The sequence below is a fragment of the Sporothrix brasiliensis genome (genome assembly GCF_000820605.1).
Source record: "Sporothrix brasiliensis 5110 chromosome Unknown Cont21, whole genome shotgun sequence".
Classification (NCBI taxonomy): domain Eukaryota; kingdom Fungi; phylum Ascomycota; class Sordariomycetes; order Ophiostomatales; family Ophiostomataceae; genus Sporothrix; species Sporothrix brasiliensis.
In genome coordinates this window covers 2,940,268-2,956,327 of record NW_024467140.1, presented here as the reverse complement: position 1 = coordinate 2,956,327, position 16,060 = coordinate 2,940,268, and the positions used below count along the sequence as shown (strand labels likewise).

The following is a 16,060-nucleotide window of genomic DNA, read 5'->3' as shown; positions in this document are numbered from 1 at the left end:
CACGCATATGTTTTGTACCCTTTGCCTAGTTTTCTTCGTCTGAGGTTGTGTATTTTACATTCTCTCATCGACGCACCTTTCGTACGCCCTCACTCCGAGCTTTCCGACTCTCGCGATTGGAGTTGAGAGAGGAATTCGCAGAACTAGCTGCGCCTTCTCGAGCTTCGTGTCGAGGCTTTTCTCCCCTTCCCGCCCTTCAAATCACAACGTCATTCACCTCCACACAACCGCTTAGACAGTAGCCACAATGTGTTTTGGCGGCCGCAGCAAAGCCGACGAGGATGTCGCCCGGTCACGAGAGCTTGACAAGGCCATCCGCGCCGACGAGAAGCGCATGTCGCGCGAGGTCAAGCTTCTGCTGCTCGGCGCCGGCGAATCCGGCAAGTCCACTGTCCTGAAGCAGATGAAGCTCATATACGCCAAGGGCTTCAGCAAGAACGAGAGGCTCGAGTGGAAGCCTGTCGTTTTCAACAACATTATCCAGTCCTTCCGCCTCATCTACGATGCCATGGCCGAGCTGGACATTGGGTTTTCCGACCCGGAGAACGAAAAGAACATTAAGCAAATTCTCGTCGAGTTCGAGCTGGGCGCCAACGACCCGCTACCCACCGACTATCTCGAGCCCATCAAGACGCTGTGGAAGGACGATGGCGTCCGCCGCGCAATTGCAAAAGGCAACGAGTTTGCTCTGCACGACAACCTGGACTAGTAAGTTTGAGCTGCCCGGTGTCGTCTGTCACCTATGTTTGAGTGTTTCCTTGTGCTTTGCTTTTCGTGCTTTTCGTGCTGACATGAGCAGCTTCTGCGAGGACCTTGACCGCATCTGGGACCGCACCTACGTACCAAACGACCAAGATCTGCTGCGCTCGCGCTTGCGAACAACGGGCATCACCGAGACCGTCTTTGACCTTGGCCAGCTGACCTACCGCATGTTCGACGTTGGCGGCCAGCGCTCGGAGCGCAAGAAGTGGATCCACTGCTTTGAGAACGTCAACTGCCTGCTCTTCCTGGTCGCCATTTCTGGCTACGACCAGTGCCTTGTCGAGGACAAGGATGGGAACCAGATGAGCGAAGCGCTCATGCTGTGGGAGTCGATCGCCAACTCGCACTGGTTCACCAAGTCGTCTCTCATTCTCTTCCTCAACAAGATGGATCTGTTCAAGGAGAAGCTGCCCAACAGCCCCATCGCGGAGCACGGCTTCACCGACTACTCTGGCCCTGCCGCCGACCCCAAGCAAGTCAGCAAATACTTCATGGACAAGTTCCGTGCCCTCAACCGCAACCCGGACAAGGAAATCTACGGGCACTTTACCAACGCCACCGATACCAATCTGCTCAAGATCACCATGGGCTCTGTCCAGGATATGATTATTCAGCGAAATCTGAAGCAGCTCATACTATGATCTCTGAGCGTCAACAACACAAAAAGGGAACCTTTCTTCATGGAAGCAGCACGACAAGATGGCTGCAGTGCCTCCATCTACCTTTCTACTCCCCGACTCCAATTCCCTTCCGCCACGCTTCCCTACCCTTTCTTTCATCCTTCTCGAATCTCGGCGCCGAATACCCGACCCGCGCATAGCCTGTGTCCTGTCCGCTATACACAATGCCAACAGACAGGGCCATTCTCGCCGTTGCTTGTGGCGCTCACTTTTACCGTCTTTCTGTCCCCGAATTGTTCTTAGAGGAGATGCCGCGCACGTATTTACTATACGTTGCGAAAAAAGGAACGACAGATGAGACCGCATCGTATCCTTTGTCGGGGAGCATCTCTACCTGCTGTCTTATCCGTGGCCACTTGCCTTCCAAAAAGTCCTCATTTTCAGCCCGCCATCATTTGTACATTTTTCGCTCTCGTTTTTTGTTGCATATTTTGGGTTTTGCTTCTGGTGAAGGCTTGTCGCCCTTCGTCAGCACGGCTTCGTCACCTTTTGTCGACACCCCGAACAGCGTGCTCTGTGTGGCAATATCAACGACACAGAAAATGCTTTGCCTTCGAATTTTCTATTCTCGAATGATACCTTACCTTGTCGCTTTATTTATAACGCTTTTTATATTGCCTGCCTTTTCTTTTCGGTTGGCTTACAGCTCTCATACAAGCCGCCATCGTCGACATATCCCCCACCACCCATTCACATACACATTTGGCTACATCGACGACATGATTATGATTGTCCCTTTCGTCCCTATTTTTCTTCTGTTCTTGTTCTTATTGTCGCGTATATTTTAGTGGTCATAAATGACTGTCCAAATATATATTTGCACTTTGTATCCTTTTCTATAAGTAGCCGCTTTTGGAGATGGGGCCCCAATCTGGAGATAAGAAGAATGAGCAAAAAAAAATCAAAATCACTTTCAATACAAATGGACCGCTGGTGAAAGCGCACACCACTTACACAAACAACGAGTGGCGTTTAGATTAAGACAGTTTTATGAACCCGGATAGCCACGTTTTTTCTGTTGGGCCCCCAACTTGACAGCTGGTTCAACAGCCAATCGCCTCACAGTTGCAAGGAATACCCTCTTTTTCTGCTATCTGCTGTGCGGGTTGCCGCATAGAGGTGTGACGAGATGCTTTGATTTGGATGTTCCACGGACTGATGAACGGTTGCACAACGCACAGCGTCTCTCCCATAGGCAGTGAATAAAACAATGACCTGACCTACTGAACGCCATGTTTCGTTCTGTACGACAGTTAATTACTCCGCGGTAGCGTTCCTCTCGCCATTCCTCCTTCCACAAGCTGTTTAATATTCCAAATTCCAAACAGGATCCAACACTTTTTGATATCGAGGATCGACAACCTTTTCTTACCCACTTAAAGGCTGGCATCTGGCATGCTCCATACCATCACGCCGATCACAGCAGAAGAGAACGAAAACAAGAAGATCGACTGCCGGTCACAGTTCTGAAGCCCTAATAACGGGTAAAGGACAGGGGGGGCTGCCCGGATGACAATCGATTCTAGCTTTCATTGACCCCGATAGCGTCTTCTTTTTTTCATTCTCCGTGCGTTCATTTCGCAATTTCGCAGGAACAATCTCGTTCAGTGGGGCGTTTGCCTGTGGTTCACGTACGGGCACCCAAGACAAGTGAAGATGGAAAAGGCGAAAGTAATTGTCCGGTAGGATTGTACGCGAGGTAAGCAAAGTAAAGAAAAGATAATATTATTAATTAATTATTCGTAACGAACAAGAAAAACGAAGGACCTGCTCGTAGCACGACCGATGACATGAGAATATCGGACATAAATTTCATGAGGCATTAAATGAACATTAGTAATATTTGGAACCACTCCACCACCTCTATGTCGTTAATGTCTCCGCTGTGCTTGGAAGCTTTTTGTATTCCAAGAAACACAAAACATTGCAGCGCAGTGATTTGGATACAAATCTGGAAGAACATGGGTGGCTTTATTCCTTCGATTTGGCTGACTTGGGCTTTGTCGTCGCCTTTGTATTAGAGGGCTACGTTACGTAAGAGAGAGCACAAAGTATCTTCAATTTCAAGCTACCTGTCATGGCACAACCGTCATGGCTCAAGTTGAGCCGCGTATCAGGCCCGGAGACTTTTTACGAATTGCACGAGACGTGCTTACCAAAGAGGCTGTGGCACTCCACCTGGCGGACACATTTCTGCAGCCTTGCAATAGAGGTCGGCCATTTGTGTGCGGCCTAGGCCGATTTCCCCAACTGGATTTGTTTTTTGTGGATAGTGGAGGCCAGTCGAGTGCATGCAAGCCAATTGGTAGGATTTTGCTTCTTCTCGTTGCCTGTTCATGACATGACAAATTTTGCCGTGAAGAGAGGGCGGGTTAGCCTACGCATCTATGACGGTTTCCGGCGATGGAGGAGCGAAACGTATAAAGGTCGCGGACAAGTCGGAGGACTGGACATGCTGTCTCGTCTCGATACCGCAACAGCTTTTCCGTACTCCATCGCCACCAACACACGCCCGTGTCCCGCTTCCCGTTTACGCTACCATTCTTTCTGCGGCCATGGTCAAGGTCGTCGTCACGGGCGCCAACTCGGGCCTGGCCCTCGAGGTCATTGACGCCCTTGTCGAGGGCAAGCACGAGGTCCTGGCTTTGGTCCGACGGGTAGGTCAAAAAGATAGGCACAAAGAGACGCAGAGAGACAGATCCTGCTCCGGAATGACTGCTGACGTCCACGCCAGGACCCCTCGTCGTTCCCCCAGCAGCCCGGCGTGACCTGGGCGCAGACGTCGTTCAAGGACAAGGATGAGCTCGTCCGGTTGTTCCGGGGCGCCGATGCGGTGCTCAACTTTATTGTGCTCAACAGCGACCCGGGCAACGAGGTGGCGATCCGCGTCATCGATGCCGTGGTCGAGGCCGGCGTGCCGCGCTATGCGCCGAGCGAGTGGGCCATGTAAGTTTGCTGCATGCACAGCTACGGGGAACGTCGACACTCACATCTATTTGCAGGGGCACCAAACTCAAGGACATCATCAGCGCCGTGCCGTTTTACCAGGGCAAGCTCGACGTGCAGAAGTACCTCGCCGACCTCAACAAGGAGAAGAAGGTGCTCGAGTACAGCCTCTTCCACGTCGGCTTCTTCTTCGAGTACGCCGCGTACCCGCGCGCCCTCAGCAAGCACGTGCGCCCCATAGCCACCAACTGGCAGCTCAACGACGCCCGCCTCGTCAGCGTCAAGGGCTACGAGCACGACAAGGTGACCTTCACCCGCGTCCGCGACATTGCCCGCGTCGTGCGCGGCGCCGTCGAGTACCAGGGCGCGTGGCCCGTGGTGGGCGGCATCCGGGGCGCGGACATTTCGGCGACGGAGTTCAAGGCCGCCGTCGAGGCCAAGCTGGCCGCGGGCAAGGGCCCCGGCATTCTGCCCCCCGGCACGCGGACGCTCCGGGTCGACCTGGCCGACGAGGCCGTCCTGGCGCAGGGCAAGCTCGACCTGGCGATGCCCAAGCTCATGCACCCGTCGATCCCCGACGACCTGCGCGACCAGTGGCACGCGCCCGTCTGGTCGGGCTCGCTGCTGGCGACGGCGCGCGGGGCCTGGAACGCCTCGGACGAGTGGAACCAGCTGCTGCCGGACATCAAGATGAGCACGGTCGACGACTTTATCGAGGCTATACTGGCGAATGAGTAAGTGTGGAGTGGGGGGGGGGGCCGTTGGTGGGTGGAGGACTTTGACGACGTGAAAGCATCACTTGTGCCGCAGTGAAAGGTCGTAGCAAATCAAATTTTATTTTCGTAAATTTATGTGTGAAATACTGCATGAGCTAGAGGTTTTTTTTTTTTTTAATTGGCTGGACATTTGTCTACTGTGGCGCAATAACCGTGTAACTAAATCGTATTGCCGACATGGATCACACCCCTTTGGAAACAATTCCCGCCTGCACCACCTCATGCACCGTAAAGACCAACAGACAGTCCGGCAAAAGGTGGCGCTTGGATGATTGGGATGTCTTGTAAAACCAACAGACACAAACGAACGGCAATTCACGACAACCAGCGACAACACGGCCGGTCGGATGCCTTTCCAATCACACAAACAGTTGCGAAAGAGGACGGGACGGCATGACATGCACGGCGAGGTGCAGTCAGGCAAGGGAGAAAGAAGTAAAAAAAGAAAAGAAAACAGGCATCCAACGCCACACCACAAATGCAACGCAAAGGACGCACCAACAAGGCTCGGCGGCTATTTCAGAGGCTCGAATTGGTTCGCATCGGTGCACAGGATATTGGGGGCTGAATGGGGGCGACAAAGGTGGAAAAAGGGCATGGATGAGCCCAAGTTTTGCCCAAGCTGTGTGAGCGTCGTACCTGGTCCATTCCCTTCTTTGAGCGGTCCCCTTGCCGTTTGTCGTGTCTCCCGCCCAATGACATGAAGCGACGGCATATTGCGTCGACATCTTACACTTTTGCGCCCAGCACTCTCTGGATGCTCTCTGCACTCGCAGCGCCCACGTTTCGCACCTCGGCGTCTTGACGGTTGGACGCAACTGTCTGTTGGATGCACTCTGCACTCTGTCTGTTGGGCCATGCTGTCGCTTCCGCTTCTGTCAACGAGGCTCGTACTCTGTACTCTGGCGATATAAGATGCGTCAAGGAGCGCGCCTTGGCACGCGGTTGTTTGCTTCTGTACGGTGTATTCTCTGTGCTGTGTATTTGTGTGTTCTCAGGATTCTCCTCTGAGACTGACGCTCAACTCGACGCTTGACCATTTTGAGTCCAAGTCCAACATCTGCATCGCATCGCCACTTTTTTTGTTTCCTGTTTCCTCGTACTCGTCTGTCTGCCTCTCACCATGCCGCCAAAATCGCCCCTGTCACCCAAGTCGACCATGTCCTCCCGGTACACGCCGCACCCGTATTCGCCCTCCTCGCCCGCCGGCCTGTACGGGGCCTCGCCGGCCCGCAAGCAAAAGACGAAGCGGTTTTCGTGCGGCACCGTCCTCTACGCCGTGTTCTGCCTGCTCGCGCTCGCGACCAGCATCCCCATTGTCGTCTTTGCCGGCCGGCTTCTCCACAGCTGGCCCGACTATTTCCACAAAGCCGCCGGCATCCCCTTTGCCGGCGGGCTCATTGCCGTGGCGGCCGATCTCTGGGCGGTGGTGTTCTTTGCCCAGCGCCACCGTGCGTTCTTGGTCGCCGTGCCGCTCGACCTGCTCTCTGCCGTCCTCGGCGCCATTGGCATCTTCTCGCTCCTGCAGGCCGGGTTTAACAACGCCAGCCAGCCCTTGACGGACGCCCAGGCAGAGCTGGCGACGAGCTGGTCCGCCGACCAAGACTTTGGCATCATCTTCTCGGGTCTCTTATGGTGAGTAGTGGGGGAAGGGGGGGGGGGGGGGGGGAGGGTACAAAGTAGTAAAGGGGAAGTGGAGGAGTGGTAGTGACGACGGTGTCTAATGATCGTGGAGTCGTTTGGTCGTAACTACTGGTCGAGCGGCGTCCGTGCCTTCTCCCTCTTTGTCAACAGCGTCCTGTCGTGTCTCATCTTTTCGCGGAGCCTTCGTCATGAGCCCACCACAGTCCAGGCGTACAGTTCGACGGAGCTCTACTAGACGTTGCCGGCGCTTTCTCTCGTCCTTTACGGATAATCCTCGGATGATCAAGGGCTTCGTGTCGCCCGGTGTCATCGTCAGAGTTCCTCTTCTTGTCGTCTCCGCCGTCTTTCCCCTCATTTTCTCATCAAGATTCGGTCCTTTTCTTTTCTTGTGCGTGGTCGGTTTTGTTCTCCTTTGGTACGGTCTGCATGTGTTTTGCCCGGTTTTGGCCCTACTTGCTCGCGTTATTCTGCAAACTCGTCTGCTCCGGATGCTGAGGTTGTGGAACTCGGCTTGGGACTATCCCACAATGGATCAAGGAATGGCTCTGGAAGAGTCTGGATGCTACTGTCGCACAGCCATGTGTGTTTGCTATCCTTCGGATGTATCGCCAGGGCACTCTCATGCCGATTATTCCTAGCCTCGTTTACCCACTTCCCTTCTGCAATGTTTACCAATCTGTTCGTCATGCCGTTCATGCTCTCCTCGTTTCCCGGCAGTCGTAAGTCATGTCGATCCCTCTGTGCATCTGTGCATCTGTGCCGCTGGCCGTTTGCCGTCGTCACTACCGATCGCAGCTCTCCACGATTTCGGAGCCCACTCGGCGGCAATGGAGGTTGCAGTCCGTGCGGAGCGTGCCATACCACGTCGCGGCATCCGAAGTGGTCAAGGACGAAGACGTAAAACGCGATCAAACTCGCCGCAGATTCCCGTCTCCACGTGCGGACAAGCAACGGCAACTCCCACTAACACCCACTCTACCCGCCAACTTCCGTGTTAGTGTCTTAGAGTGCTGCCAATGCTTAATGCGTCTGGCCGTTCTAGGGACATATTTGGCCGGCTTGGCCTTGCCTAAACAGAACGTAGCGCCCGCCTGTAGCAGCCGCTCCAGCCTACGGGTCAACCATAAGCTCCCAGAGCCCCCCTATTAAAGGCTCTTATTCCCCGCAAATAGAACGGCCGCGGTGTTACTGTACCCCATGTGTAAGTCGCGCCTTCCCAAAATGTCTGTTTACCCTTTCGGAAGTATCCCCCAGGAAGATCAGGAAGGAGCCTCCATAGCTGTCCAAAGAAGGAGCGGCTGATGTCCGGTGGCGCCGCCCAATACTTGCTCTATTTGGCTATTACGAGTCGTCTCAATGATCCATTTGGTCCTTACGTCGTAATACTGATTCTATTGACCCAGCAACATCCCGAGCCAAGTTTTTTCTCAAAGCAAACCTGCAAAATAGGACGAAAAAACAAGTTGAAAAAATACGTGCAACCAGCCGAAGCTTGCAATTCGCAGTAGGCAACCCATCGCTCTTGCAGCTTTGGTGTCTTTGATCTTTCGCGCCTTCTGATCTCGAAAAACAACGGAACTAGCTCGGTGGTTCTTCCCTTTTATGCTTTTTCCCTTTCCTCCATTCTCAGTATCGCTTTCCTCGTCGTATGACACAGAATCGGCGCATCGACTTCCGTATCCACAATCAACCCCTCACCGCGACTTCCTCTTTACAGCGGACGGCGAGCTGCAGCTGCATCGGGCCTTCCAAGGTGGTTTCTTTGTTCAAGCTTGGGAGCTTCTTGCCTAATCGGTTTCTGCAATTTCTTGGCCTGCCGCTCTTTCCTACTTAATGCTCGCGCATCTCCAGCCAAGTTGCAAGACCGAGACACAACAGAGACACAACAGAGACACAGGACAAAAAAGGTCAAGCTCCGGTCTAGACTTTAAGCTTTATTTACACATTCCAGCTGCCTTGTTTTCTGCCCCATCTTTACCCCAGACCCAGACTGCGGCTTACGTACTGGTCTCTTCTGAAGGTACATCATTTCATCACCTTCGCCACCTCCAACAAATCGCGATAAGAGAGGCGCTGCAAAACATCACGACTTTGGCAAAGGCGTTTGAAACGGCAGTCAAGCAAACAGCCATTCCCTCACGCTGCTACTCACGCAAGATGGCTACGCCACATGACACTACTCTGCCCTCCTCGAGCGAGAAGCGCCCATTGGACGACCACACGTTCCCTGGCCAGACTCCGGCGTCGCCAGCCCCCGACAAGACCAGTTGACTAGCCGGCCAGCGTGCGCAGCTGCCGCTCCTGCGCACACAGCGAGGCCTTGCTTTCACGGTGCTCTCCGTCTTGCTCATCGTTGGCGGTAGCCTGTCCCGTCTTGCGTCCCTGGGCAGCCACAACCATGGCAGCGATGGCGGCAATGGCAGTCTCCTCCGCACACGCGACGGCAATGCCACTGCTGTCCCGGGCCTCATCACCGACGACACGTACTTTTATGGCGACTCCCCGCCCGTCTATCCGTCGCCCGACATGACGGGTGTTGGCACCTGGGCTGTGGCGTACAACAAGGCCGTCGCGCTCGTCTCGCAAATGACGCTCGAAGAAAAGGTGAACCTGACCGCCGGCGTCTCGTCCGGCACGGGCTGCTCGGGCACCATCCCGGGCGTGCCCCGTCTCAATTTTACCGGCATGTGCCTGAGCGACGCCGGCAACGGCCTGCGCAGCACCGACTTTGTCAGCGCCTGGCCCAGCGGCATCCACGTGGGCGCCAGCTGGAACCGCACCCTGGCTCGGCAGCGCGCCGTCGGCATGGCCGGCGAGTTCAAGAAGAAGGGCGTCAACGTGATGCTGGGCCCCGTCGTCGGCCCCGCCGGCCGCACCGTGCGCGGCGGCCGGTACTGGGAGGGCCTCTCGGTCGATCCGTACCTGGCGGGTGCGCTGGTGTACGAGACGGTGACGGGCACGCAGCAGACGGGCGTGATTACGAGCACCAAGCACTACATTGCCAACGAGCAGGAGACCAACCGCCTGCAGTCGGTGCAGTCGGGCGACGTGCAGTCGGTCTCGTCCAACATTGACGACCGCACCATACACGAGCTGTACCTGTGGCCGTTCCAGGACGCCGTGCTGGCCGGCTCCGGCAACATCATGTGCTCGTACAACCGCGTCAACAACTCGTACGGCTGCGCCAACAGCAAGACGCTCAACGGCCTGCTCAAGACGGAGCTCGGCTTCCAGGGCTTCGTCGTGACGGACTGGGGCGCGCAGCACGCGGGCGTCGCGTCCGCCCTCGCCGGCCTCGACGTCACCATGCCCAACAGCGTCCTCTGGGGCGACAACCTCGTCAATGCCGTCAAGAACGGCTCGGTGCCCGAGTCGCGCGTCACCGACATGGCCACCCGCATCGTCGCCGCCTGGTACCAGATGGGCCAGGACACCGGCATTCCCGCGCCCGGCATCGGCATGCCGGCTGACCTGACCCGCCCGCACCCCATTGTCGACGGCCGCGACCCGGCCTCGAAGCAGACGCTCCTGGACGGCGCCGTCGAGGGCCACGTGCTTCTCAAGAACAGCAACCACGCGCTGCCTCTCCAGACGCCCAAGTTCCTGTCCCTCTTTGGCTACTCGGCCCGCGCGGCCGACCAGAACAACTACGAAGGCAGCGTCTCGGCCTGGGAGTTTGGCGCCGAGGCCGCCAACATCACCGACATCCTGGCGGGCTTCCTGGGCAACCCGAACCCGCATCCGCTCGGCATCGCACCCAACGGCACGCTCTTCTCCGGCGGCGGCTCGGGTGCGAACTCGCTGACGACCGCCAGCGCGCCCTTTGACGCGCTGACGCAGCGGGCCTGGAGGGACGGCACGCAACTGTTCTGGGACTTTACCGAGCAGAATCCGAGCGTCAACGCCGTGTCCGAGGCCTGTCTCGTGTTCGGCAACGTCTGGGCCACCGAGTCGATCGACCGTCCGGCTCTGTCGGACGACTACACCGACCAGCTGATTGCCAACGTGGCCAGCAAGTGCAGCAACACGATTGTCGTCTTGCACAATGCCGGCGTGCGCATCGTCGACGCCTGGATCGACCACCCCAACGTGACCGCCCTCCTCTTTGCGCACCTGCCGGGCCAGGCGTCGGGCGAGGCCCTCGTGTCCCTGCTGTACGGCGACGCCAACCCGTCGGGCAAGCTCCCCTACACCGTGGCCAAGCAGGCCGCCGACTACGGCGCCGTGCTCGACCCGGACCTGCCTGAGGGCGTCTTTGGCCTCTTCCCGCAGGCCAACTTTACCGAGGGCGTGTTTGTCGACTACCGCCACTTTGACGCCCACAACATCACTCCGCGCTACGAGTTTGGCTTTGGCCTGTCGTACACGACCTTTGGCTTTGCCAATTTGGCCATCCAAAAGGCGACGCCCGTGTCGGGCGCCGAGACCAATCTGTTTGCCGAGTACCCGACAGGCGCCGTGCGGCAAGGCGGCCAGGCCGACCTCTGGGACCGGCTAGTCACGGTGACGGCCGACGTGCAGAACACGGGCAGCGTGGCCGGCGCCGAGGTGGCGCAGCTGTACGTCACGCTCCCCGGGGCAGGGGCAGGGGCAACGGCGGATGGTGCCGCCATCCCTGTCCGTCAGCTCCGCGGCTTCGACAAGACGCTGCTGGCGGCCGGCGAGACGGCCCAGGTCACGTTTGCCCTGACCCGCCGCGACCTCAGCTACTGGGACGTCGTGGCACAAAAGTGGCGGCTGCCGGCCGGCACCTACACCGTGCGTGTCGGCTCCAGCAGCCGCAACCTGCCGCTCACAGGGACGTTTACCATTGAGGGTGGGTTGAGCTAACATGGAAGCATCTCTGTATGTCTTGCTCTTCTTGCATACGTCTGTAGTGTTTTTACATGATGAAATGATTGTTTCTGTTTCTGTTTGCTTTTTTTTCTCCCCTTTTTTTGGTTACTCTGCTACGTTTCAAGCCCTCTTGCCTCGTTCGCATAGGACACATAATTTTGTTGGTTGTCATCCTCTGTACATAGTTTTGGAAAGCAATATTATTTCTACTGAATATCTTTTTTCCCTTGCGCACTTCATTTTGCACATGCACAGCATGCCGCCCGCAAGACACAGTCACCGTCGTCTGCACAATGCCGTGCCTCTTTTGCTGCACTGCATGACATCCCAATGGGGAGGCCATCGTTGTTCGTATGGGGACATGCCACCTTTGTCGACCGCAATGCAAGTCACGATGCAGGCCACGATAGGCCACGACACATACCATTATGGGGTACAGACGGCACGATGGAGACAACATCGCCACACGATGCAAGCCAATAGGAGAAATGAGGCACAAGGCAGACGGCAAACGGCAGCGCCAGGAGTGCTATGCAAAGCACAGTCGTTGGCTTGGGCCACTGTTCATGCCGTGTTGCCTGCGTCTGGTCGTCTGAGAGTCGAACCAAAGTGCTTGCATCGTTTTTGATCACGAGTGTCGAGTAACGGGGCGAACTTACTCCTCTTTCGGCTCTCTCCTCAGGCCGTCGACGCCTCGTCCCAATTTTATTTTGGCCTGCAACACTGCCATGTGCGTCTGGATTGTTTTGGTCGGATGTGCCTCTGTGCGCACGCCCTGCATTCTGTGTGCATCGCGCCTCGTCCTCTTTGGTTCTTTGGTGCATGTGTGCGAGAGTGGGCTTGCGTATGCTTGAGTGATTTGATTTCTTCCTTTATTCGATTTCAGACGTCCCCTCATTCTGCACATCTCCTTTCATCAAAATCAAAACCAAAGCCCTACATGGTGTACTCCACGTTGTTGACAAAAGATGGGGATCGTCTGCGCACAAACACACACTTTTGCGTCTCTGAAATTGCAAAGGGGACATTGCGAATCACGAGAATATGCCACAATATGCCCACAATATGCCACATGTGTCTCTTTTTAATCTCTCTCCGCGATTATTACTTTGTGTAGAAGTTGCTCGACGCCTGGTATTGCCGTCGGCTCTCCAGAGTGCCATTCTCACTCGCCGTTCATCTCTTTGACCTCCTTCTCCTCTTTTCTGTCCTGTAGCCGAGATTTGCAGGATCCGCTCGACTCTGATGATGGTCATGTTTTGCACGATTTTTGGCAAACGACGAGTGACCTGTCTGTTCCTTGCGCGGCTCTTCCGGTCTCTCTATGGAATGTGACACCGGCTGTTGCCTCAGTTGGGACAGAGAGCACCACCCAGTAAAATGAATTGGGAGCAGGATGCTACGACATTCCCAGTCGAATTGATCTTAACAGCCTTGCTAAGGCTGTCAATGGTGTCTGTCGACGACCACGCGCCCGGAAGCTGGTCCCCGCAGTTGGTGATGGGACCTGTTGGTGATCGTTCTAGACTGCTTGTTGCGCACTGTTAACACCACTAAAAAGCGAGAGCATAACTCTAATAGCGATTGACTTCAAAGAGCTCATGGGCGTTAAGCCTTGTTCCGCTAAAACCGTGCCAGGGCCTCAGACCCCCCCGCCGTGCCCCGCCAGGTACCCCCGCCAGTCCCACCAGCCTAGCCACGTTGCTCACTGCTTGAAAATCGGGCGCTCGACGGGCACTGGCGCACGGAGCATGCCCGGCGCGCCGTTGTTGGCCTGTTTTATATGTTTTGACAGATATATATATATATAAATTAGCTTGTCTCATCTTTCCTGGCGATTCCTACCCTACGAGAGCCTACCATTGTCGACCCTCGACCGCGGAATAGGGGTAACGAGAAAGGTGCCTCTTCGCTTCATATCATTGCGACCACAGAGGCGGCTCCCACAGAGATACAGTACGTAAGTCGGCATACCACACCGACGACACGGCCGGAGCTTGTCTCAGCAAGCAACAGCCAGCCGGACACCTGCATGAACTGCAAGCCCTCCAGTCAAAACGACGAGCTAACATTATAGGTGGGAAGAGAATGAAGATATGTAGTACTCCATATGAATACGGGATTGTATGTATCCGTTTGCGTCCGCATTGGATCTGTTGTGCTTTGTACAAACCTACAAGACGAAAACAGCAAATGGCCGGAGGAAGCCGAGACCATGGAAAATTCCGTGGAGGGACATACGGCATGCTCCGGCGATGCATCTACAATAAAAGTAGACAAAAGGAGTCTGGTCATGAACTAAGGAATGGTGATTGCCCGTATGACCATGCACAACGAGCGTCGTTCCGGAGCACACTCGGTGACTTTGCCCCCTTTCGGAAGAGCGCGGATCCAAAGTCAACAAACCCTGTTTGACGTGTCAGGGTCGAGGTCAACATCATGGTCAAGGTGGTCCGGTGTTGGAGAAGTCCATTAGCGGCCGTGACAATGGTCTCGGGCTCGAACTTGCGTCCCTCTGAATTTCCACCACTTGATATCTTTTGAGCTCAGACCAGGCCACTAGGCACATCCTCTCGATCCTTGGCGAACGCTTCTAAGAAGACCCCCAAGAGACAGATAGGCTCTCCACTCGCGAGACACACTACGCCTCCTGGCCAAGGTTGGCGGACGCCACGAACGCTGGCCGCCGGCGGTATTGCTCTTCTCGGGAAGCCCGCGTCCATATCCCAGTCTACGGAGTCGTTTGGTGGTCTATCCCGCAAGGAGAGCATGACACAAAATCGAACGGTTGTCCTGCAAGTTGCCTTTACAAGGTCCCTCCTGGAAACTTGGCGAACGTGAACGCCGTGTTCCACCGTCCTGTTGACGCTGACGCCGACGCTTACCCTGCATCTTCACGATCCCCCCCTATCTGAGATAAGAGTCTCAATGCTGGTTGGCACTATTTTTGTCTTTTCTGGTGTCTTGTCCTGCACGCTTTTCACACTTACGTGCCTTTCCCCCTTTTTTCCCTCTGGCCTGCTATTTTTGGTCATCGTTCCTGTTTCGCACCTTGACAGTCCATTGACCAATGAGATCCGTTGCAGACAAAGTTGGGAACAGGGTTCCAAGGCGAGCAGGGGACAGCGGGGAAAGCAAGGGGCTCTACCGTTGTATCGGAGACGGACTCGCCATGATCCCTGCTGAAACAAGTAGGGAAAGTCAAGCCAGGCGACAAAAAAAGGCAAAGGCAAAGGAAACAGCACCGTCATCCTTCGTCACTGTAAGTCGTACGTCGTACGCCTAGTACGCTTCGGCCTTGCACTCGCCTAACCGCCACTGCCACAGACCATTTGGACTCGTCTAATCTTGCCGTTGAGGGCATGTTGAGTGGGTGCTTTCGACATGCAAGACATGTCACTGGCGTAATTTGGTGACGATAGTGGTGACAGTGATTGTGATGGTGACCGTTTTCGTACGTGATTTTAGAAGAAAATATGGAATACTTGGCACTTGGGATGCCCAGAGCGCTGGCTTGTCGATCTCCAGAAACGGGGACAACAGGCGAAACATTGTTTTTTGGTGTTTTTTTTGGGGGGGGGGGGGATTTCTTCCCTTCCTCGCTGCACTAGATTGGTTCATTGGCTGAACATCGTACTGCCGACTGGCAACTGTCGAGGGCTCTAGGCGATGTTGCACAAGAAGCAACTTCCTTGTAGTCATGCTCCTCCCTGCAAGCCACAATGGTAGGTGGCGCCGGCGAACGTTGCGTTTTGGGTCGACCGACTGCAAAGACTGTACGGAAAGACAGGGCACGTCAACCACAGGGCATCTAGGAGCACACGGAGACTCCGTTGGCACAGTTTCGGTCATGTCAGGCTACGTAAGGAGGGCGTGGACCGAGCACAATATTAACAAGATAACGCCAGTGACGAGATATAGAGAACAGAGAAAACATAAAATAGGACCGAGACGGGCTTGTCTTCAGATATTTTTGCAGGCGGCTTTATTGGGGTTTCCCTGTCACTACAGTCCTCCGCTGTGTTTGATACATAGCGTTGACAAGTGTTGACAAGGATGCCAGCTGCTCGTGAGGGGCCAGGGCATCTTGAAAGTCATTAAACACAGACCACTTCTCTATCGTGGTTGGTGTCCCCCAATACAATACAGAGGGGGCTTGAGGCAAGGCGGCTCTCCCGTCTTTTCTGCTGCAACCACTTTAACACGGCCTGCTCGTGCAATTAAAATGAAGAGGAAGCACAATCAAGCACCAATTTGAGACGAACCCCTCGAGACACAAAGACGAGAGGAGACGGACAGACAGACAGAAATAAAGCCGAAAGTCGAAGCTCGTGCCATCTCCCATTGCCATTGCCGGAAACCTAGGACCCTGCGGCAAGCACTGTCGATCCCCGAGCCGATTTCCAATATAATGAT

General features: G+C 55.3%; 4 protein-coding genes across 4 annotated transcripts; all 4 read left to right on the top strand.

Annotated features, from left to right (window-relative positions):
* Positions 1–247: 247 nt before the first annotated feature.
* Positions 248–1,403, top strand: SPBR_05090 (guanine nucleotide binding protein (G protein), alpha, other; the record flags this gene model as incomplete). The annotated part of the gene is made up of 2 exons (XM_040763367.1): positions 248–708; positions 800–1,403. 2 exons carry the CDS (start codon positions 248–250, stop codon positions 1,401–1,403), a joined length of 1,065 nt encoding a protein of 354 aa, XP_040615888.1.
* Positions 1,404–3,997: 2,594 nt separating this feature from the next.
* SPBR_05111 (uncharacterized protein) lies at positions 3,998–5,126 on the top strand (the record flags this gene model as incomplete). The annotated part of the gene is made up of 3 exons (XM_040763388.1): positions 3,998–4,099; positions 4,177–4,388; positions 4,445–5,126. The coding sequence occupies 3 exons, from the start codon at positions 3,998–4,000 to the stop codon at positions 5,124–5,126; spliced, it is 996 nt and encodes a 331-aa protein (XP_040615887.1).
* A 1,161-nt stretch (positions 5,127–6,287) lies between these two features.
* Positions 6,288–6,803, top strand: SPBR_05374 (uncharacterized protein; the record flags this gene model as incomplete). Its single annotated transcript, XM_040763651.1, has 1 exon — positions 6,288–6,803. The coding sequence occupies one exon, from the start codon at positions 6,288–6,290 to the stop codon at positions 6,801–6,803; it is 516 nt and encodes a 171-aa protein (XP_040615886.1).
* A 2,162-nt stretch (positions 6,804–8,965) lies between these two features.
* Positions 8,966–11,638, top strand: SPBR_08916 (beta-glucosidase; the record flags this gene model as incomplete). Its single annotated transcript, XM_040767042.1, has 2 exons — positions 8,966–9,074; positions 9,126–11,638. 2 exons carry the CDS (start codon positions 8,966–8,968, stop codon positions 11,636–11,638), a joined length of 2,622 nt encoding a protein of 873 aa, XP_040615885.1.
* Positions 11,639–16,060: the final 4,422 nt, after the last annotated feature.